Source organism: Bufo bufo, chromosome 9 (genome assembly GCF_905171765.1).
Source record: "Bufo bufo chromosome 9, aBufBuf1.1, whole genome shotgun sequence".
Lineage (NCBI taxonomy): Eukaryota > Metazoa > Chordata > Amphibia > Anura > Bufonidae > Bufo > Bufo bufo.
The window spans coordinates 64,795,835-64,820,020 of record NC_053397.1 but is presented as its reverse complement, the minus strand read 5'-3'; the positions used below and the strand labels follow the sequence as shown (position 1 = coordinate 64,820,020).

Genomic DNA, 24,186 nt, shown 5'->3' with positions numbered 1-24,186 from the left:
GTTCCCGCCTTTTCGGGGTCCGCCTAGACGAGCTTATTTCGGAGGCCACGGGTGGTAAAAGCACCCATCTTCCTCAACCCCAAGCCAGGGGCGCCCCCCGCGGACGCCCTGGTGCGTCTCGTTTTCGGTCCTCCCGCAGGACCTCTGGGGCTCCCCCCACAGCTGCCGCTTCGGCCCCTCCCCAGGATAAGCGTAGGAAGCCGTTTTTTCGGGCGCAGCCCTCCTGGCGCAGGCCGCAGGCTGCCCGCACACCCGCAGCAAAGCAGTCCTCTGCCTGAAGGCGCGCCCCCACCCGGGTGGGGGGCCGGCTCCTCCTTTTCAGGGACGTCTGGATGGCTCACGTCTCCGACGCCTGGGCTCTCGAAATTGTGTCCTCCGGATACAAAATCGAATTCGCGTCCTTCCCTCCAGATCGGTTCTTTCGCTCCCGCCCGCCGCGGGACCCGAAAAGCGCGGCTGCGTTCTCCGCGGCTGTTCAAGCCTTACTGGACAGGGGGGTGATTACCCCCGTTCCTCTAGAGGAAAGGTTCCAAGGGTTCTATTCGAACCTCTTTGTAGTTCCCAAGAAGGGAGGTTCGGTGCGGCCCATTTTGGACCTCAAAAAGCTCAACCGTTTTCTCCTCCTTCGACGGTTTCGGATGGAGTCCCTCCGTTCCGCGGTGGCTTCCCTGGAGCGGGGAGATTTCATGTCTTCCATCGACATACAGGATGCCTACCTCCATGTTCCGGTAGCCCGGTGTCACCATCGCTTCCTCCGATTCGCCGTGGGGGACCTACACTTCCAATTTGTCGCCCTTCCCTTTGGGCTGGCAACAGCCCCCCGGGTGTTCACCAAGGTCCTGGCCCCGGTTTTGGCCTTACTCCGTTCCAGGGGTGTTTTTCTGCTACCGTACTTGGACGATATCCTCATCAAGGCTCCGTCCCTTTCTCAAGCGGTTGCCAGCGTGGATCTCACTCTAGAGACTCTGGCGAGGTTCGGTTGGGTCATCAACTTCCCCAAGTCCTCCCTTCCCCCCTCCAGACAACTGGTCTTCCTGGGAATGCTTTTAGACACGGGAGCGGCGGAGGTACGTCTTCCCTCGGAAAAACGACTGACCCTCCGTCGGGCGATTCGGGGTCTCCTTCTCCACCGTCGACCGTCCTTCCGCTTCTGCATGCGGGTCTTGGGGCAGATGGTTGCCTGCTTCGAGGCGATCCCATTTGCGCAGTTTCACTCCCGCCCTCTCCAACGGGCGATCCTCTCCTCCTGGGACAAATCGCCGGAGTCTCTGGATCATCCCTTCCATTTATCGCCTCCAGTGCGGTCATCTCTCCGCTGGTGGTTACAGTCCCCTCTTCTGGGCAGGTCCTTTCTGCCGCTCAACTGGTTGGTGGTTACAACCGATGCCAGTCTCTTGGGCTGGGGAGGCGTGTTTCCTCCCCGATCCGTCCAGGGCATTTGGTCTCCATCGGAGTCCAAACTCTCGATCAATGTCCTGGAGCTGAGAGCGGCCCTTCTGTCTCTGCAACACTGGACTCATCTGCTGAAGGGTCATCCAGTTCGTGTGCAATCGGACAACGCCACGGCCGTGGCGTACATAAACCACCAGGGGGGCACTCGCAGCGCTGCAGCAATGCGGGAGGTCACCAGCATTCTCCGTTGGGCGGAAGCCCACATCCCGGCTCTATCTGCAATTTTTATTCAAGGGGTGGACAATTGGGCGGCGGACTTTCTCAGTCGCACCACCGTCGACCCCGGCGAGTGGTCTCTTCACCCGGAGGTGTTCGAGGCCATTTGCCTTCGTTGGGGCATACCGGATGTGGACCTCATGGCCTCCAAATTCAATCACAAGGTCCCCGCCTATCTGTCCAGGGCCAGGGATCCGGGAGCTTGCGGAGCCGACACCCTCGTTCTTCCTTGGCGAGGCTTCGCGCGTCCATACATATTCCCTCCCATCCCTCTCCTGCCCAAGGTCCTTCGGAAGATCGCGGCGGAAGGCGTCTCGGTGATTCTGGTCGCTCCGGACTGGCCCCGCCGGTCTTGGTATGCCGACCTCATGCTGCTCCTGGCAGACGCGCCCTGGCCGCTGCCCGCCAGGGAAGATCTTCTCTCTCAGGGACCGATCTTCCACCCGCGTTTAAGGTCCCTACGTTTGACGGCGTGGTTGTTGAGACCACCGTCCTGACACGTAGGGGTTTTTCTGCGGACGTCGTCCGCACCATGATCCGTGCCCCTAAGCCATCCTCTTCTAGGATCTATTATAGGACCTGGAGGACCTATTTGGGGTTCTGTGCCGATCTGGGGATTCCTCCGCTCCGCTTTTCTCTCCCCACCGTTTTGTCCTTCCTGCAGAGCGGACTTGCCCAAGGTCTGGGTCTTAGTTCTTTGAAGGGTCAGGTGTCTGCGCTGTCCATTTTGTTTCAGCGCCCACTGGCCCCCCTTGGTCCTGTCAAGACCTTCCTTCAGGGCGTGGCTCATGCGGTTCCCCCGTACCGCCCTCCGGTACCGCCCTGGGACCTGAACCTGGTTCTCTCAGCGCTCCAGGCTTCTCCTTTCGAGCCTCTGCGGACGGTTTCCTTGCGACTTCTGTCCTGCAAGGTTATTTTCCTTGTAGCCGTCACCTCTCTTCGGAGGGTGTCCGAATTGGCTGCACTCTCCTGTCTGGAACCTTTCCTAGTGTTCCACCAGGACAAGGTAGTTCTTCGTCCGGTCCCTTCCTTCCTTCCTAAGGTGGTCTCCGCCTTTCATCTGAACGAGGACATCGTTCTCCCCTCTTTGTGTCCTTCCCCTTCCCACCCCCGGGAGAGGAAGCTTCATCGCCTGGACGTTGTCAGGGCGCTCAAGGTTTATCTGGAGGTGACCAGCTCTTTCAGGCGTACTGACCCGCTCTTTGTGGTTCCAGAGGGGTCGCGCAGAGGGATGGCAGCGTCCAAAGTTGCTATCGCCCGTTTTGTCAAGATGGCTGTTACTGAGGCTTATCTCGCCAAGGGCAAGGTTCCGCCCCTTGGTGTTACCGCTCACTCCACTAGAGCGGTCGGGGCTTCCTGGGCTCAGAGGAATCGGGCTTCTACGGAGCAGATTTGCAAGGCGGCCACTTGGTCCTCCTTGCACACCTTCACCAAGTTCTACAGGGTGCATGCTCATGCGTCGGGTGACGCTGCTTTAGGCTGTCTGGTGTTGCAGGCGGCAGTTGATTGATGCCTCTAGTGTTGGTCTAGTTTGTTCTGGTCCCTCCCTTCTGGGACTGCTCTGGAACGTCCCATGGTTTCCTGTGTCCCCCAAGGAATATGGGCGAGAAAAGGAGACTTTTGTATTACTTACCAGTAAAGTCTCTTTCTCGCTCTTCCTTGGGGGACACAGCACCCGCCCTTCATTTGGGTTTACAGTTGTGGTTCCGGCTTGGTTGCCCCCGTTGGGGCTCGACAGTTTTTTTTTTTTTCCGGTTGGTGGTTATCTTTCACTACTTGGACACGCAACTGGCAGTCTCTCTCTCCAGGCTGAAGGGTATAGCTGATGGAGGAGGGGCTTACAGCTTTCACTTAGTGTCACGCCTCCTAGGGAGCAGAGCTATACCCATGGTTTCCTGTGTCCCCCAAGGAAGAGCGAGAAAGAGACTTTACTGGTAAGTAATACAAAAGTCTCCTTTTTGAAACTACGGGATAAGGTGGCAGTTCTGTTGGTACTTTTTTAGGGTACATTTGATTTTTGATTGCTCTATATTACACTTTTTGTGAGGCAAGGTAACAAAAAATGTAAATTTTGAAATGTCATCTCCATTTGCCATTAACTCTTGTATAACACTTAAAGGGTTAACAAAGTTTGTAAAATCTGTTTTGAATACCTTGAGGGGTGTAGTGTAAATGGGGTAATTTTTTGGAGTTTCTACTCTAGGGGTGCATCAGGGGGGCTTCAAATGGGACATGGTGTCAAAAAAACCAGTCCAGCAAAAACTGCCTTCCAAAAACCATATGGCGTTCCTTTCCTTCTGCGCCCTGCCGTGTGGCCATACAGCAGTTTACAACCACTTATGGGGCATTTCTGTAAACTACAGAATCAGGGCCATCATAAATCTTGAGTTTTTGATTTAAAAAAAAAATCGTTTTAGTCTGATAGCCATAGTTTTTTTTATTTTTTGGGCCATTGTCTCATTTAAGGGCTAATTTTTTGCGGGTTATTGTGGCGGTTTGATTGGTACTATTTTGGCATACATAAGATTTTATTTATTTTTTATTTTTTTACATTTTTTTTTTACTTTTTATTTTTATTTATTTTTTTGACCCAGACCCACTTGGTGCTTAAAGATCCAGTGGGTCTGATGTCTGTATAATACAGTACAGTACACTATATAGTGTACTGTACTGTATTTTCACTTTAGCATGAAGTCTGATCAGCACCATGGACAGCCTCTGATCAGTTCCATGGACAGCCGGAAGGCTGTAAAGGGGTCCGGTTGCCATGGTAACCATTACTCGCTATCACAACAGAGCAGTGGGTGATGGAGGGAGGGGGGCTGAAAAGGCACAGCACCCCTAGTTGGGAGAGGGAGGGAGCTCCCTCCCTGTTAACCTCGACCGCGGCATGGAAGGGGTTAAACGCCTGACAATGTGCTGACACTCTGCAAACCACTCGGCCATCCCATGTCACAGACCGCAGGGATCAGAAACCTCCCGAAAGCGCTGCAAACCGCAGGTCTGAATTGACCTGCGGTTTGCAGCGATCGCCGATACAGGAGGGTCACAGGACCCCCCGGCGAATTGTCCCCAGGTGCCTGCTCAATGATTTGAGCAGGCATCTGGTTCCGATCACCGCCCACCGTGCGGCGGTGATCAGAAATACATAGGACGTACACGTACGTCCTGTGTCCTTAAGTACCGGGACATCAGGGCGTACCTGTACACCCTATGTCCGGAAGAGGTTAAAAAAGGGTCAGAGGTGTTTTTTTTTGTGGGTGTGTGTTAGTGTCTGTCGTATTAATGGACTTTAAAAATAAAAATGGTGAGTGTCTCCATACGTGTAGCAAATCATCTCATGTAATCTATTCCAAAACTGAAGAGATGCTGGAGTATGAGAGTACATACAGGATGAATGATAAATGATTTCAAATGTTTTTTTGCCATAGGACCTTGTCAGGTTTTCCTGCCTTTTACTGCTAAAGGGTAGCTGTCAGGATGTGCATGATTATCTACAGGTAGCCTGGTACAGAGCAGAAGGTGCAGATCCAATTGATGCTTTGTGGGAAAACATTTGGTAAAACTTGTATTTTATTCATTGAAATCTCTGTTCTGTCTGTGCTTAGGTGTCCGGTGAGGGGTCCCACTCAGTGACCGGCTGCCGGACCTGCATGAGTGTGAATACAGAGAGCTGTCACTGAGTAGGACCGCCCACTGGACTCCTAAGCATAGAAAGAGTCAAGATTAAGGGCTCCTGCACACAAATGTATTTCTCGCCCATATTCCTTGGGGGACACAGGAAACCATGGGTATAGCTCTGCTCCCTAGGAGGCGTGACACTAAGTGAAAGCTGTAAGCCCCTCCTCCATCAGCTATACCCTTCAGCCTGGAGAAGAGACTGCCAGTTTTTGCTTAGTGTCCAAGGAGGCAAGACACCCCCTGCTTATGCAGGGTTGTTTTCCTATGATTTTTTATTTTTACGTTATTTGTTGTTTTTAATTCGGTTTTTTTCTACTTACAGGGACAACAGAGGCGCATTAGACCCCTCTGTTTCTCCCGGGGTTGAGTTGCGCCAGTGCCGGTAATTCCGCACTGCCGCCTCCCCCACAGAAGACAAGGTGGACCAGGGCAGCCTCGCTCCCCTGCGTCCCGCCAGCTCAGGGTCGCCCGCACGCCAAGTCCCTCCCCCGGCTTCCTGCCACTGCGGTGCCAGGAGCTGAAGGGGCGACCCCGCTGGATGGATTGAGGGTGAAGACAGCGTATGGTGAGACAGGCTGCTCCAGCCTCCCCTTCCTCCCTCCCACCGCTGCTACAGGCCTCCTGGGCTCCCATGGCCACTGTTACTACATGGCCACTGCTACATCGTGCGCCCACCCCTCCCCCCCCCCCCCCCCCCCGATATCGGACCGTTACCGGGCAGGGGAGTTTATCTGGGCAAGTCCTTGGCAGGGACGCTGCCTTCTGCCACATCCAGGCGCGGAGGGGGCCGCTTTCTTGGCGTGAACGGCGCCATTTCAGGCCGGCACTTCATTATCCTTGGGGGTTAAGTTCATTTTGCCGCGCGCGCGCGGCTCTGCTTCAGAGCGGCAGGGAGGGGGCGGAGCTTCCTACATGCGCTCCGCTACTTCCGGGTTCATCGCACAGTGCTGCGTGGAATCCTCTCTGCAGTGCGATCCGAAGCCGGTGCTGCTGCCTCTCCTCCACAGCCTCCTCAGTCTGTTCCCCCTTACCGCTGCCGCTTGCATCATCCGGGTCTGGTAGGACTTTTAACCCCCTCCGTGCCACAGTACTGTCGCTTGGGTGTTATCCCCGTTTCTTTCCTTGGGGTCTCCCACTTTAAGTGCAACATCTTTGTTCCACCATGTCAGACCCTTCTGCAGCCGCCAAGCCTTGGTACCATGCCTGTACTGCTTGTAGGGAACCCTTTCCCCGGGGGCAGTCTGATCCGCACTGTACTGCATGTCGGGCTCCACCGCAGCCTCAGTCGCCCGCTGTGTCGCTCCCTGCTGCCTCTGACCCGCCTGACTGGGCTAGATCCCTGTCCCAGGCCGTGGAAAGCCTCACTCATGTCGTGGGCCGCCTAATAGACAGGCCGCCTACCCCGCAGGACGCCACTCTTACTGTCGCGCCCTCCGGGTCCACCGCTTCTGCCGCTGCAGCGGGTTCACTCTCCTTTAGTGACCCCTCCCGAGCTAGGCACTCTCAGAAGCGTATTAGAGTAGAGCGAGCCTCCTCCTCGGATGCCTCCCTCTCCCCGCCACGCGTGCGCACCCAGACGAGCCTCTCCTCCCCAAAGGATTCGCTCTCTGAAGGTGAATTGGCGGTTTCAGATTTGGAAATGGACTCGGCCCTGCCGTCCAAGCTAGCCTCAGCGATGGGTCAACTCATCTCTGATATTCGTGACACCTTTAAGGTGCAGGATGATCCCCCTAGCTCGGACGCAGCTAGCGTCTCATTTATCAGACCCAGGCAGGTCTCAAAGGTCTTCCCAATCCACTCTGATTTCTCCTCTGTGGTGTCTAAGGCTTGGGCTCGACCGGACGCCCGTTTTGTCAACCCCAAGAAGCTGGACATTTGCTATCCTTTTCCAGCAGATGTCGTGGCCACATGGTCTTCCCCACCCAAGGTGGACCCCCCTGTGGCCCGGCTGTCGAAGAACACGGCCATCCCTGTTCCCGACGGGTCCTCTCTTCAGTCAGCGGAGGACCGTCGCATGGAGACCCTTTCTAAGGGCATTTTTGCTGCCTCCGGTTCTGCTCTCAGACCGGTTTTTGCCTCTGCTTGGGCAGGGAAAGCAATCTCTGCTTGGGGTGCGCAGCTGGAACAGGAGTTGGACTCGGACGTCCCTATCCAGGACCTGCGTTCCTTGGCCCAGCTTATTGTTCGGGCCGGGAATTTTGTTTGTGAGGCCTCCCTTGATGCGGGAGCCCTTATTGCACGCTCCTCCGCCCTGGCAGTTTCCGTCAGGAGGGAGCTCTGGCTGAAGGTTTGGAAAGCGGACGCTGCCTCCAAACGTTCCTTGGCGGGGCTACCGTTTGCGGGTTCCCGCCTTTTCGGGGTCCGCCTAGACGAACTTATTTCGGAGGCCACGGGTGGTAAAAGCACCCATCTTCCTCAACCCCAAGCCAGGGGCGCCCCCCGCGGACGCCCTGGTGCGTCTCGTTTTCGGTCCTCCCGCAGGGCCTCTGGGGCTCCCACCACAGCTGCCGCTTCGGCTCCTCCCCAGGATAAGCATAGGAAGCCGTTTTTTCGGGCGCAGCCCTCCTGGCGCAAGCCGCAGGCTGCCCGCACACCCGCAGCAAAGCAATCCTCTGCCTGAAGGCGCGCCCCCACCCACCCGGGTGGGGGGCCGGCTCCTCCTTTTCAGGGACGTCTGGTTGGCTCACGTCTCCGACGCCTGGGCCCTCGAAATTGTGTGCTCCGGATACAAAATCGAATTTGCATCCTTCCCTCCAGATCGGTTCTTTCGCTCCCGCCTGCCACGGGACCCGAAACGCGCGGTTGCGTTCTCCGCGGCCGTTCAAGCCTTACTGGACAGGGGGGTGATTACCCCCGTTCCTCTAGAGGAAAGGTTCCAAGGGTTCTACTCGAACCTCTTTGTAGTTCCCAAGAAGGGAGGTTCCATGCGGCCCATTTTGGACCTCAAAAAGCTCAACCGTTTTCTCCTCCTTCGACGGTTTCGGATGGAGTCCCTCCGTTCCGCGGTGGCTTCCCTGGAGCAGGGAGATTTCATGTCTTCCATCGATATACAGGATGCCTACCTCCATGTTCCGGTAGCCCGGTGTCACCATCGCTTCCTCCGGTTCGCCGTGGGGGACCTCCACTTCCAGTTTGTCGCCCTTCCCTTTGGGCTGGCAACAGCCCCCCGGGTGTTCACCAAGGTCCTGGCCCCGGTTTTGGCCTTACTCCGTTCCAGGGGTGTTTTTCTGCTACCGTACTTGGACGATATCCTCATCAAGGCTCCGTCCCTTTCTCAAGCGGTTGCCAGCGTGGATCTCACTCTAGAGACTCTGACGAGGTTCGGTTGGGTCATCAACTTCCCCAAGTCCTCCCTTCCCCCCTCCAGACAACTGGTCTTCCTGGGAATGCTTTTAGACACGGGAGCGGCGGAAGTACGTCTTCCCTCGGAAAAACGTCTGATCCTCCGTGGGGCGGTTCGGGGTCTCCTTCTCCACCGTCGACCGTCCTTCCGCTTCTGCATGCGGGTCTTGGGGCAGATGGTTGCCTGCTTCGAGGCGATCCCGTTTGCGCAGTTTCACTCCCGCCCTCTCCAACGGGCGATCCTCTCCTCCTGGGACAAATCGCCGCAGTCTCTGGATCATCCCTTCCATCTATCGCCTCCGGTGAGGTCATCTCTCCGCTGGTGGTTACAGTCCCCTCTTCTGGGCAGGTCTTTTCTGCCATTCAACTGGTTGGTGGTTACAACCGATGCCAGTCTCTTGGGCTGGGGAGGCGTGTTTCCTCCCCGATCCGTCCAGGGCATTTGGTCTCCATTGGAGTCCAAACTCTCGATCAATGTCCTGGAGCTGAGAGCGGCCCTTTTGTCTCTACGACACTGGACTCATCTGTTGAAGGGTCATCCAGTTCGTGTACAATCGGACAACGCCACGGCTGTGGCGTACATAAACCACCAGGGGGGCACTCGCAGCGCTGCTGCAATGAGGGAGGTCTCCAGCATTCTCCGTTGGGCGGAAGCCCACGTCCCGGCCCTATCGGCAATTTTTATTCCAGGGGTGGACAATTGGGCGGCGGACTTCCTCAGTCGCACCACTGTCGACCCCGGCGAGTGGTCTCTTCACCCGGAGGTATTCGAGGCCATTTGCCTTCGTTGGGGCATACCGGACGTGGACCTCATGGCCTCCAAGTTCAATCACAAGGTCCCCGCCTATCTGTCCAGGGCCAGGGATCCGGGAGCTTGCGGAGCCGACGCCCTCGTTCTTCCTTGGCGAGGCTTCGCGCGTCCATACATATTCCCTCCCATCCCACTCCTGCCCAAGGTCCTTCGGAAGATCGCGGCGGAAGGCGTCTCGGTGATTCTGGTCGCTCCGGACTGGCCCCGCCGGTCTTGGTATGCCGACCTCATGCTGCTCCTGGCGGACGCGCCCTGGCCGCTGCCCGCCAGGGAAGATCTTCTCTCTCAGGGACCGATCTTCCACCCGCGTTTAAGGTCCCTACGTTTGACGGCGTGGTTGTTGAGACCACCGTCCTGACACGTAGGGGTTTTTCTGCGGACGTCGTCCGCACCATGATCCGCGCCCGTAAGCCGTCCTCTTCTAGGATCTATTATAGGACCTGGAGGACCTATTTGGGGTTCTGTGCCGATCTAGGGATTCCTCCGCTCCGCTTTTCTCTCCCCACCGTTTTGTCCTTCCTGCAGAGCGGACTTGCCCAAGGTCTGGGTCTTAGTTCTTTGAAGGGTCAGGTGTCTGCGCTGTCCATTTTGTTTCAGCGCCCACTGGCCCCCCTTGGTCCTGTCAAGACCTTCCTTCAGGGCGTGGCTCACGCGGTTCCCCCGTACCGGCCTCCGGTACCGCCCTGGGACCTGAACCTGGTTCTCTCAGCGCTCCAGGCTTCTCCTTTCGAGCCTCTGCGGACGGTTTCCTTGCGACTTCTGTCCTGCAAGGTTATTTTCCTTGTAGCAGTCACCTCTCTTCGGAGGGTGTCCGAATTGGCTGCACTCTCCTGTCTGGAACCTTTCCTAGTGTTCCACCAGGACAAGGTAGTTCTTCGTCCGGTCCCTTCCTTCCTTCCTAAGGTGGTCTCCGCCTTTCATCTGAACGAGGACATCGTTCTCCCCTCTTTGTGTCCTTCCCCTTCCCACCCTAGGGAGAGGGAACTTCATCGCCTGGACGTTGTCAGGGCGCTCAAGGCTTACCTGGAGGTAACCGGCTCTTTCAGGCGTACTGACTCGCTCTTTGTGGTTCCGGAGGGGTCGCGCAGAGGGTTGGCGGCATCCAAAGTTGCTATCGCCCGTTTTGTCAAGATGGCTGTTACTGAGGCTTATCTCGCCAAGGGCAAGGTTCCGCCCCTCGGTGTTACCGCTCATTCCACTAGAGCGGTCGGGGCTTCCTGGGCTCAGAGAAATCGGGCTTCTACGGAGCAGATTTGCAAGGCGGCCACTTGGTCCTCCTTGCACACCTTCACCAAGTTCTACAGGGTGCATACTCATGCGTCGGCTGACGCTGCTTTAGGCCGTCTGGTGTTGCAGGCGGCAGTTGATTGATGCCTCCGGTGTTGGTCTAGTTTGTTCTGGTCCCTCCCTTCTGGGACTGCTCTGGAACGTCCCATGGTTTCCTGTGTCCCCCAAGGAATATGGGCGAGAAAAGGAGACTTTTGTATTACTTACCAGTAAAGTCTCTTTCTCGCTCTTCCTTGGGGGACACAGCACCCGCCCTTCATTTGGGTTTACAGTTGTGGTTCCGGCTTGGTTGCCCCCGTTGGGGCTTGACGGTTCTTTTTCCGGTTGGTGGTTATCTTTCACTACTTGGACACGCAACTGGCAGTCTCTTCTCCAGGCTGAAGGGTATAGCTGATGGAGGAGGGGCTTACAGCTTTCACTTAGTGTCACGCCTCCTAGGGAGCAGAGCTATACCCATGGTTTCCTGTGTCCCCCAAGGAAGAGCGAGAAAGAGACTTTACTGGTAAGTAATACAAAAGTCTCCTTTTTCTTTCCGTGTCCGTTCCATTATTTTTTTATTTTTTTGCGGACTGTATGCGGAATCATTCATTTAAATAGGTCCACATAAGAAAAAAAAACGGAAGGTACTCCATGTGCATTCCGTTTCCATATGTTCGTATTTCCGTTCTGCAAAAAAATAAAACTTCCTATTATTGTCCACACTACAGACAAGGATAGGACGGTTCTCTTAGGGTCCAGCTGTTCTGTTCTGCAAAACACTTAATGCACACGGACATCATCCATATTTTTGGGCGGATCCATATTTTGCAATCCGCAAAATACATAGTCGTGTGCATGAGCCATTAAATATATAAAATACAAGTAAGGGCCCATGCACACGACTTATGTATTTTGCAATCCGCAAAAAATACGGCTGACATCCATGTGCATTCCGTGTTTTGCGGAATGGAACAGCTGGCCCCTAATAGAGCAGTCCTATCCATGTCCGTAATGCGGACAGCAATAGGACATGTTCTATTTCATGAAAAGAAAATAAGTTTGTGTGCATGAGCCCTTATCCTGAACGTTTTCCTCTAAATCTATATATCAGTCTGCTCCTTACACCATGCTATCTGCAGATCAGGCATGGTTGTCCTGGCAGGTTCCCTATAATATTACTTATTACAGAAGGGCATACCATGCACATACATATCGGTATGATTAAAGTAAAACTATATGATAACTATTTTGATTCACATTTTTTGAAGCAATTTTCCAGGACTTAGATACTGGTGGCCTATCCTCGGGAAACCTCATCTAATTCAGATCGGTGGAGGTTCAACACTGCATGGCCCAGCATCGGAACTGTACAGTGTCCACTGCAGGAGTACTGCAGCTCTGCTCCCATTCACTTAAATTATGGTGTAATTTTCTGTTAAATTGAAAACTTGCATGTATGATCATGTAGATTTATCTATTTGTTTTATATTAATAGTGGATCCAGATGATTTGTACATTGTGGAGCCTTTGAAATTCTCTCCAGAGAAAAAGGTAAGATTAGGGTGTGTTTTTTTTTTTTTTTTTTTTTTTTTTTTTTAACATTTCTACATGTCTTGTAGCACACGCTTGCTGGTGCGTGTACACTGTTTGACCAACAGATGGCAATAGTTCATAGCAAAAAAAAAAAGCTATATAATATTATTATTATTATTATTATTATTATTATTAATTTTTTTCCATCACTTATTAAAGCTAGCCGGATGCTTTCACATAACCACGTACAGTAAACAGGCACCTCTGTCATTGTCGTTTGACAAAGCAGTGATAGATTGGAGATCCTTAGATGCACCGAGTAAGGCTGGCCATACATATTAGATGGCTGTCAGCCGAACGCTCATTCAGCCAATAGCCATCTCTCCTGACTCTCCCGTACACATGCACACTTCTATTAGCCAAGTGTGCATGTGTTCTTCCAGACAGGGGAGGAAGCTACTGGCAGGAATTCATTGGTTATGTTGAAATTCAACATGTCGACCCTTCTCGCTCCCAATATCTGTTGTGAGAGAGCCGGAAGGCTTCCAATGCACAATAGATGGTTGCCCAGCTGATGTAATCTGATTTGTATGACAGCTTAAATAGGTTACCCGGGAATTTGATACTGATGGCTTGTCCTCAGACTAGGTCATCAATATATCAGATCAACAGGAGTCTGACTTCCGGCACCCAGCTGTTTGAAGGGGCTGCAGCACAGCACTTACTGCGACTGGTGGCCACTGCGGCCTCCTCGCAACTTACCAAACATAAATTGCCATAAATTGGGCAGTGGCTGTGCTTGGTATTGCACCTAGGCCATGTGACCTATGTACGGTGACGTCACTGACCTTGGAAGAGGCCTAAGCACTCACAGAGAACCATGGCCACTTCAAACAGCTGATTGGCCGATCTGATATTGATGACCTATCCTGAGTACAGGCAATCAGTATCAAATTCCTGGAGAACCCATTTAATGGGGCATTCCAACGATCATATCCGTTTTGCCGTCTTCAAATCTCGGATCCACAAAACACAGATACCAGCCGTGTGCATCCCGCACTTTCCCCTTTTGCAGGTCCTGCACTATGTAACAAATGCCTATTCTTTTATTTTATTTTTTTATTGAAATGAATATTTCCGCATCTGGTCTGCAAAAAATGCGCATCGGATGCGGGCCAAAAATCCGGTCTAAGCAATTTTTAATTTATTAAAATGCTTTTACTGATTTATGAATTAATTTTTTATTTTTTTTCCCCCACCCCATTTTTCTGTCCACAGAAAAAGCGTTGCAAGTTCAAAACGGAGAAAATTGAGACAATTAAACCAATGGATCCATTAAAAGCACTCCCAAATGGGGACATAAAAACTAAGAAAGAATTCACAAACCAGCGGGACTTTTCAAATATGGGAGAGGTGTACCACTCTTCCTACAAGGGGCCACCATCCGAGGGCAGCTCAGAGACCTCTTCCCAGTCAGAGGAGTCCTACTTTTGTGGCATCACAGCCTGTTCAGCCCTTTGTAATGGACAACCCCAAAAGACAAAAACTGAAAAAAGAGCCATTAAGCGCAGGCGCTCAAAACTTCTTCAGGACCAAGGAAAGTTCATCAAAACGTTAATACAGACTAAATCCGGGTCCATGCCTAGTCTGCATGACATCATCAAAACCAATAAAGACTTGACTGTCGGTACGTTTGGGGTTACAACGGTTTCCGGTCGTCTCTGATCCTCACAGGGTAGCTGATCTATACATTATTTTTATTTTATTTTTTATTTTATTACCTGAATCCAGTACGTAAAGGAAGCTCCAGCTGACCATTCAAGGGTTACGTGCACAACATGAGTTGGGCTGGTCTTTGAGAACTTGGATTGTCTCCTCTACCTGGACTTGTTTGAGCGGGGAATTGAGTCGACTCTACTCTTTCTTTAAATGATTCAATAGGATTAGATTTTTCGCAGTTTTATTACTGGGGGAAAAAAAAACATTACTACCCAAATTGTTGGGTTTAACTTGAGCTCAAGTTGTCGTGTCCTACCCCCGATGTCGTTCCCATACTTGCACCTTTCCATATTTATGTGCCTTCTGTCTATTTATAATGCCACTGGAGGGAAAAGCACCAAGTGTGAATGCGTGACTTTAGGTTTTTAGAGAACACGTTTTAAGCTCTTTTTTTTTTTTTTTATATTTATTCCTTTTTGCCGCTTCTCTGAGTTCAACACTAAAGAGTGCCAGGCATCCTGCAGCTAGACCGTTCCATGAGGGACCGTCTGTGACCCAGTGAACCAAAAACCTGATTATAGAAGAATAGGGTTTGGAACAGCCCTTAGCTGCTATGGGTGCCACCAAATTAAATCTGCTTATGATTGGGTTATAGCCCATGTTGTACTTTTGACCAGTGTTAAGGGTAAAGGTTGTGCCATGCGTTCAGCTGTGATTCAGTTTTGGAGGAAAAAACTTGCGTAAAATGAGGGGGTTGTCTGAGAGTGGCCAAAATCTAGACCAGTAAATGCCGCTTCGGTCCTCCCCAGGCTTATTTACTTGGCTGCAGCAAAGACGTCATGGTCCCAACACATGGCTGCTGCAGGCAGTCAATGACCTCACCGATGTACGGGGGATTTACTGGGTAAGGAAGGGGTCTTTTTATATCCAGCCTTCCCGGCTAGATTTTGATCAATCGTGGGGTTAATCCCATTAAATATCAGCAGGGGAACACAAACTACTGACCACGTTTCGCTTTCTTCTAATCTGGTAATTAGTCCTACTTAGAAAAGATTAGAGAAAAAGGTCAATTTTTCAAGCAACAGAGACACTTTTGTCCTAAGATGTTATTTGGTGTCACAGCTCAGTACTGTTCACTTTTTTCTAATCTAACGCAACTGCTTTGATGGATGCTAGATCACACTGCAGGCTCTGCTTTATGGAGACTTAAAGGACTTGACTGGCCGATTGAAATTAAAGGGGTTACCTGACCATTTGTAACTGGTAACCTATCCTCTGAATAGGTCATCAGCATGTGGGGGGTGTCTGACACCCGGGACCCTCTGACGATCAGATGCTGATAACCTAATCAGAGGATAGGTCACTATTCAGTCAGAAATAGTCAGGCAAGAGAGAAAAAAAAAGCACCAAACCTTGTAAGATAATAAAGAGTCATACTCACCTTACCGATCCCTTGCTGCTCCCATTCCTGGTCACCTCTATGGCCAGTTATTTGCTGAGAGGTCATTTCCTGTGTTTTCTAGAAGGGACCTGGAAGGAGAGACGAGCGTGGGCCCAGGAAGAAGGGGCAAGGTGTTATGTATTTTATCATTTTAAATTTACAGAGTTATGTGCTTTTTTTTTTTTTTTTTGTTTGTTTTACGTATTCAGAGCATAGGCCTTGAGCCTGAGCATTTCCCATTACTTAAAGTGAACCTGTCATCAACTTTGTTACCCATACTAAAAGCAGCATAAATTAGAGACAGACCGCTGAAATCAACTCACCTGTCATTTAAAAGTTAAAAGTGGTTGCCAAGAACCAACATCGCAATCATTGCAGACTGGGCCTGGAAAAGAGTCACGGCCACCTGAGAAGAGTCCTGGTTATTCATGAATTCCTGCTCTCCTGCCCACCTGCTGATGACTGACCGTCTTCTACCTAGTTTTCTTTCTAGGAGAGAACTGCCAATCATCAGCAGATGTGCGGGGAGAGCAGGAGATTATGAATAACCAGGACTCTTCTCAGGTAGATTTGACTCTTTTCCAGGCCTGGGCTGCAATGATTATGATGCTGGTTCTCGGCAACCACTTACTTTAGCTGATGAGTGACACACCGCTGACATCAGCATTTCTGTCACTATTTTATGCTGCCCTCAGTGAGGTCGGTATAAAGTTGATGACAGGTTCCCTTTAATTTATTTAAATATGGAGGACCAGCCATGTATATGTTAGACTTTAGCACTGTTCACACTGTGTCTCTGTCCTGTAGCTCTCTTTTGACTGCGTGTGGATTAAGTACAGTATGTTGTTTTAGCGTTTAACGAGGCTCTGTCCACCGGCCTGACATGTTGGTTTTCATATAGCAAATGCTTTTATTCTCCATTAAAAATGAACTCTGGAGCATCTTTTCTTATAACCCTCATTGGGCCTCTATTATCCCTCCTAGCAATGTTTCAATAAATTGACAACTGGGGTGATGGCATTCTCCCTGTCAGCACTGATTGGCTAGGGCCACAGTGCAGCGACAGAACCCCGACCTTGTATTTTAGAATGTTCTAGTAGGAATAAACAGAGACCTGTTACCACACAGAGAAGATGGTCCAGCACTGTTATACTATGAGGAATACAAGTATTTAATAAACCAGGCATGTCCTCTACACTGTCGCCTGTACCAATGTGTAGCTAAAATACATGGCGTGGAGAAAGAATTGTAGTCTTATTTTGCTTAAAAATGAGTCTTTGCACCTCCACAAATGTTAGTCTAGTCTTCATGTCTTTGCAGGAATGATTTTCCAAATTGCCCTGATTTAGTTTTTCAGCACTTAGGTTATTAGAGAATATTTAGCCTGCTTTGGTTGTAATACAACACTAAGCGGTTTATTATCCAGGCCCCGGATTCTCCCCTCAGCAGTCTACCTCCGCTCCCTCTGCACTTTGACAGGGCCCAGGTAGTGAAAAGATAATCCTGCCTGGCCCTTTCAATCAAAGTGCAGAGGGTGCGGCAGTTGCAGAGAGAGCTGAGCCTCTAGGTGTAACAGCAATGCCCCCGTTGCTCCTAGAGGCTCATGTGCATGTCATAAAAAACATTTTTCTCAGCAATGCGGGCACATATGAACATGGTACAAAACTGCTGACAGATGCCCTCGAAGGATCCATTGTTTTTAAAACTAATATGAAGGAGGTAAAAAGTGCTTTAAGTGTTTAGGTTATTCTGTCATGCTTTGCATATATTTCTTATGTCTGTTGGCAGCTAGTTCACAGCTTACACTTTTTTTTTTTTTTTTTTTAATCAATTTATCATTTTGGTAGACAAAAATCAATCGGGTTATCCAGTTAATGTAAATATCCCTTTTTTTTTTTTTTTTTTTAGATCGCTCATAACAGATCGATATTTCAGTTGTAAGCAATAATTAAAATGCCCCTGTGATTAGATATTGCTGTTACTTGCGCCACCTGGTCTTTATTTAATTCCTTTTAAGAACATCCACCTGACTTTGTAGTGGTCACACATGCTCAGCAGCTCAGTCCCACCGCCAAATCCTCTTGCACACCAGTGGTTCCCACTCTTGTGCCGGATTTCCACAAGAAGAATCTGTGCACCAGGAGCAGCTCGACAAAGCTGTCCATATTAGGTGGAGGTCCTGAAGAACAGCCAGGGGTGTTGTAACAGCAATATCTACACACAGGATGTTTTTTTTTTTTGTTTTTTTTTATTCCATTTTGAACTCTGCCCATAGTTGGATTTTACGCCATGTTTTTGTAGCAAGATTGTGTTTTTTTGTATGGGTGTTTAAATGGATGGGTTTTTACATGTTCGCAAAGATTATTTATTATAAGTTTGTTTTTTGTTATTTAGAATTAATTTTTTTTTTTTCTGAGGTACTTAGTCTAAAGCTGGCCTTGCACATTAGCTTGTCAGCTGAAATCAAATATTTTAGGAGTGACCGACCATCTAAATATATGGAGATTCCTCCCCCCCGTCAGGGATGAGCTGATTTGGGCGTTGGATTTCAGTATGCTTCTTTTGTTCTCAGGAGATACTCCACAGGATCTGACAGGTCCCCGCCCACACCGCTCCCCCCTTTATTAGACCTGGCCTAAGCGGGCGCTGCAATCTGACAGATATTCGCCAAAAAGTGGCCTATATCTGTTAGTAAATGAGCCCCTTAGTCCTTTCGCTGTACGCCTTCCACTGATAACTTGCACGTTGTTGGACTCCTCTACATTTATTGTATAATATCCAGAGATGGTTGTAGGGTCTCAAAGTCTGTCAAAGAAACAATACATTTTTCTATTCACACAAAAAAGAACTTTCCTGGTAGGTGGAGAAAAATAAAATGGGAAATAAGCCTCCAGTTGAGGCAATAGAGAGATTTGTCAAGTTAGCGAACTAATGTATTGCCTCCGAACCCATGTATGGCCACCTGTTAGAACCTCTGAATCCATGTGTGGCCTCTTGTTAGAACCTCTGAAACCATGTGTGGCTCGTGTTAAAACCTTTGAACCCATGTATGGCCTCCTATTAGAACCTCTAAGAACTTTATTGAAATAATGCAGAACATGAAACAGCCCATATGCATCATCCTGTTTTTGGAGATTAATTGTAGTCTACAGATGACAGCGTATGAAGTAGGGCACTGGCAAGATCTGAAAACACCACAAGTGCATACATTTACATTTGTACAAAGGAAGATTTCTGTGGCATAAGGTTGATGGAAGTCATTAGGCCTTCATGCCAAAGTGTTCTGATAATTGTATAATCCTGTTACTGCTGAGCTCTACGTCAAGTACCATGATGCTGAGTGACTCATGGAATGCTATAGTTTCCTAAAAGTCTTCATAGAGTGACTGAAGAGCTAGATTTATGGTGTAGTTACCCATCTTGAAACCGGAACACCCATGACCTAGTTGTAAAGTGAAAAATGTATCTGTAGTTTCACTTCACATTTCTGGACTTGCATCTCTTCCCGTAACCTTTTAGTGTGGTACATTAAAGTGCTCATGATATGACTACAGTTGTCCAAGGCCTTAAGTTTTTAGGAGCACGTCAAAGCACTTTAATCCTTGTAGTACTGCCAGTCATTTTAAGACCCATAATTTGAGGAAAGATTAAGCAGGTTAGGCTGAATGATATTAGCTGGTAAAATACATTTAAGAGTTGTTCCTCAAGGACACCACCACCACCTATGCAGAATGAGGTGTCTCTATGATTCCAGACTCCAGAATAGCCATGGTTACACACTAGTCTATCCCACAGTTGGTTTGTAGCCTCTATCCATAAATGTGTTCATAGGGAGTACATTTCCATATTCTACTATGCATATCCAGATGCTTTGCTTTTTAAGAAGTGAAAAAAAAAAAAACGTTCTCTAAAGATATTTGTGGCTGGAACCTAATGTATCTTTAGATTTTGGAAAAAAACATTTGTCAGTGTTAATTTCTGAAAGTATAAAGAGGAACAGAGCAATAATTTTTGCCTTATTAGAACAGTGATGCTCCTTAAGATTCATCCACATCTGCAGCCTGAGTATGTGGCCAGAAATAGTCATTTGCATTGTTTTAGGACCCACTGGTCATTACTGTTCAGGTACTATCATGGCTTCCACTGTCTGCTGGCCTTAGCTCCTGTTTAATGAGTTATATATGTCTTATTACTAGTGATATTATTTCTGCTTTCTAATGCGGTCTTTACACTGTGGGGAAGGGGCACTTGTAAATGTCTATGGCCTATATGTGGCTTATTTATCTGTTTATTTAGGCTGTTGAGAATGTATGGATTTTGCTAACTGTGGAGCTGCGATATTAATATGTCTACACAAAATTACGTTTTCCTTCACTTGGTATTCAAGTTGGATCTGGAAAGCTCTTGGGAAACCAAATGTTCCCAAATTGCCCATAGAGCCTTCCGATACTCCATATACCAGTTGTCTCTAAGGCTTTGTTCACATCTCCATTCAGCTAGATCCAGGAGGCTGTTCCGGAAAACAGCCTGGTGGGGTCCAGCTGTGTTCCGGCATGAGTGCTGGGTTTCGCTCAGAAAAACCATTGCATGCAACTGTTTTTATCCAGCCGAAAGCAGACATTTCACTGGAGAGTGGCTTGATCCCAGCCAGCCCCACCTATATAGTCTATGGCAGGGTTTCTCAACTCCACCTACCAGTCATGTTTTCTGGATTTCCTTAGTATTGAGCAGGTGATATAATTAGTGTCGATGCATCAGGACTTGCCACAGAGATTCATTCTGCGGGAAATTCTCAAATCCTGACCAGTAGGTGGGTTCCGAGGACCGCAGTTCAGAAACCCTGGTCTATGGGGTCCGGTGGTGAACGTTAGTATCCTGCTCTGCTGAGTCAAATGAATGGAGATGTGAACGTAGCTCCACCTTTGCAGTTGATACAGTATTCCCCTTCTCATTACGTTGGTTATGGTTTTGTAACAACTGGAGAACCACAGGTTGGAGACCAGTGCTATATACTGGTTGAAGATGGAGAATAGTTTGCCTGTAGAGCGCAGGCTGTAACAAGACATAATAATAGTCGGTAACTGTTTGATATCCTGCAGATTCTTGCTGTCGGCCATGGCATTTATTCAGCTTATAATGGGGAAATACTGGTAAATCGCTTTCATGAGATTTTAGCATGTGTAACTCCAACTTGGCTGTATTTTAACGGGGAACACGTTAGGCTTCATGCACACAGTCATGACCGTATTTCCGCCCGCAAACTACAGATACACAAAATACCTTCTGTGTGCATTCCATATAGTTCCCATTCCCATCAATAGAAAGGGTTATGAGAAGGGACATGTTCTGTCTTTTTTGGAACAACCACACGGATCTGCACAAAGCACGGATGTGTACATGGCTGCGTAGAGACGAATGGGTCAGCGTGCTCATATGCGGGTAGCACACAGATGTAAAATATGATTGTGTGCATAAAGCCTTACAGAGATCAAAGAAGGTTTCCCGCCAGATATATTCATAGTATGTTTTAGTATGAACTTGTATGTATAGGTACAGGCAGGGTTTTAGTGTGTGTGTGTGTGTGTGTATATATACATTAAAAAGACTTTTAAAGGGTCCATTTACTTGGAACTGCATGGATAACTCCAATACATGTCCTTGTGCAGGTATGACACAACCTCGACCATCAGATGGAATAGGCTTATCGTGCATTACCTATCATTTTCCCCCAGGAACCCAGGAGTCGTCTTGCTCCATGTTGTATGGGCGCCATGTACAGCACCGTATTCCACTCACTCCTTGTATTTGCTAATATTGTTTTTTGAACTTAACACGAAATGCAATTGTTCCCTTAGTGAGGTTGTGTAGAAAATATGCAGACAATTTGAGCACCCGAACCTTACGTTTCTTTTTTAAAGATCAGATAAAAAAAGCAGGAAAAAGGAATAAAATTAAATTATTTTTTTTGCTTACAAATATATGGTGAACAAAAGTGTAACTCCAGAGCCTTAGTGCAATTTAGAAACTGTGAATTTCCAAATAAATATGAAGACTTGTCTTTGATATCTGGCCTATCTTTTTTTTACGTATAAAGCTGTGTATTCTGGTTACAATTGGGTCACCAAAAGTGGCAGGAATATTCTGACGTCCCGGATTGTTCGCCTTCTACAAAAAGTTACCGTATATTTGAGTTGCAAATTGCTTTAAACAAAACTGTATCCAGAGATCTGGATAGTAGCTCTGCGGCACATCTGATGGCATCTGTGTTCACATCACCGTTATTTTTCCGTTATTCTGATACATCAGAAAAATGAAGGGGAAAAAAAACATCCTGTAAAAAATCTGTATTAGTTTAGCACATTTGGCATCCGTTTGAGCCATTTCCATCAGATCCAGTTTTTTTTTTTAGATGGAAAAAATTCCTTGCATGCAGCACTTTTTTTCAGTCTAAAAACTGGATCTCAGATGAGGACAGGATCTGTTTTTTTTCTTTTTTTTTTTTTTGTTCTTCTGATGGATCAGAAGAATGGAAAAATAACGGTCATGTGAACTTACCTTAGGTCTCCATGGAGAAGTGTCAATTCCCACGACAGTACCTGTTTTGAGGTCCACAAAGATGTAGTCTGTGTGCATCCCACACTTTTTGCGGGCCCCATTGAATAAAATGTATTTGTACCCAAACCAGACAAGAATGATGACATCCGTGTGCTGTCTACATTTTTTGCGGCCCCATAGGAAAGAAGGGGTCTTTGTGCGATCCACAAAAAATGCTGACGAAAATACGGCCGTGTCAATGCACCCTAAATTGTATTTTTAGCAAGAAGTGACAGCATATGGCTTGGATTTGCCATCACTTTATCTGTGGGGGGTCTGACAGCCGGTACCGCACAAAAATAAGAATGAAGTGGCGACAGCACTAGATGTTAGCTGTGACCCATTGCCCCCCCCCCCCCCCCCCCACACACAGCTAGTTGACGACATTCACAATATGAAGAGAAACTTCTTCTCCTGATGAGCTTTGTCTCCAAATGAAGTCAGGGCTGAACTACACCCAGCCTTCGTTTCCCAATCAGATCAGCAGCTGATGTTGGCAATTCCCCTTTGTAATAGAGGGGCCTTTCCAGCGCTTCTCCCCCTCTCCTCTCGAAAAGGATGTTTCTGGGTGGAAACTCAAAACTGTCAGGTAAAAAGACACGCTTTTTTATTTCTCTGCTTACAGAATATAGGATTAAAAAAAGGCCTTAAGCATAAAAATCATATAGCCATACACCTGCCCGACTGGTTTCGCCTCTTTAAGAGCTGTAAGGCAAAACCAGACGGGCAGGCGTATGGTAGAGGGTTGATTCTAGAGGCTGGACTCCCACCAACATTGTGCAGTATAGATATGTTAGTAGTATGCCATCATTTCTTAAGACAAGAATAACCCTTTAAAGGTGTTCTCTGAGATTTGTTAAAAATTTGCAGGGTTCTTTGTAAATGCATTTTTTTTTTTTTTTCCAAATGTCCCATTGGTCCTACTCCACTGGGCCTGTAATGATGTCAGACCTCTGCAGCTAATCGCTGGCCTCAGCTGTCATGTGTGCGGTATGTGGGAGATGAGCGAAGTTTGGAAAAATTCTATTTGGCAACTTCGCTGAAGTTAGCCAAAAAATTTGATTTGTTCCGAATCTATAAATCAGGTATACCCAGGCCTTAGGTTACGGCCAGATGGAGCTGCTGTGTTGCGACTATGCTGTGGTGAAGAACCACGCAGCCAATTAGTCCGTAGCTGCCTATTTAATAATGAAGACCGCACTGTATAGTCAGTCTTCATTGTTAACGGCTGTCCAGCACCATGAATGCACCTTTAAGCGGGGTTTTGTTGGTTAGGTTGCGGGGGGATAATATGCATATTATTGCTATTCTGTTCTGCAATCTCCTGCAGGTTAGTTGACAGTAAACACAGAATATTAATCAGCTCTGGCATACCCACTTCTCCAAACCCAGCGCTCTCCTGCCCCACAGGTGGGAGCCCTTCTTCTGCCATCTGCTTTTCCTCCTTTTCCATGTCATCCGGAACATCCAGCTCCTCTTCTCTCTGCATCTTGCAGACTTTTCTAGGAAGTGAAGCCAGCAAAAGAGGATGGTCATCATTAAGAACTGGTTCCCTTTAAAGGGTGCAGACCGGATGATAGTGGTTGGCACGCTGGCAGTGGAATAATAAAGGCTTCCATCTTATTGGTATTGAATTACATATCTTAGTTTACGGCTATTGTAAAAATAAGTAAATGTAGCTTTAAACAAATAAAACTAACGCAGCAGAAGTCTCCCATCTCCAATATTCTTCTATTAATTGTTTTCAGCAACACTATCCCTTGTGCATGAGCGCTTCCAATATCTCTCCCGATGCTCAGCTCCTAGGACAATGGCAGAGACCGTGCGGGAGGAAGGTTTTATAGGGCTGATGACGACCTGTGGATTGCCTGGCTGCATGGCATTATGGTTGATCTCAGGTTCCTGAACTTCTTACTTTCACTTTGTAACACGTGCAGCTGCCATTTTAGTAAAAACTGATTCGTTACCACAAAGCGTGAAGAAATTAGGATTCGTTGCGATCTGAAGTTTTCCTAAACTTCAGACCAAATTTCGCTTTGCTCAACACTCATGGGAGCCATGAGCAGCACATGACCACTGCAATCCACAAGGGCGGGATCTGAGTGGTGGCATGGGCCATTTTATAGGCAAG

The 24,186-nt window shown here is 48.6% G+C and overlaps 1 protein-coding gene and 1 long non-coding RNA gene across 4 annotated transcripts in view; one reads left to right on the top strand and one right to left on the bottom strand.

The window, feature by feature from the left end:
- SUCO (SUN domain containing ossification factor) overlaps nucleotides 1–15,752 on the top strand; it is a 104,191-nt gene extending 88,439 nt beyond the window's left edge. For all 3 annotated transcript variants that reach the window (XM_040406744.1, XM_040406743.1, XM_040406742.1), the window contains 2 exons: nucleotides 12,264–12,319; nucleotides 13,580–15,752. In XM_040406744.1, coding sequence (XP_040262678.1) covers nucleotides 12,264–12,319; nucleotides 13,580–14,026 — 503 coding nt within the window. In that variant the 3' untranslated portion in view covers nucleotides 14,027–15,752. The remainder of the gene's footprint in view (nucleotides 1–12,263; nucleotides 12,320–13,579) is intronic.
- Nucleotides 15,753–17,266: 1,514 nt separating this feature from the next.
- On the bottom strand, nucleotides 17,267–21,518 carry LOC120978543. Its single transcript, XR_005774114.1, has 2 exons — nucleotides 17,453–21,518; nucleotides 17,267–17,420 (listed from the first exon to the last, which is right to left on the bottom strand). It is a non-coding gene; the product is annotated as an uncharacterized LOC120978543 (long non-coding RNA).
- Between the last annotated feature and the right edge of the window lie 2,668 nt (nucleotides 21,519–24,186).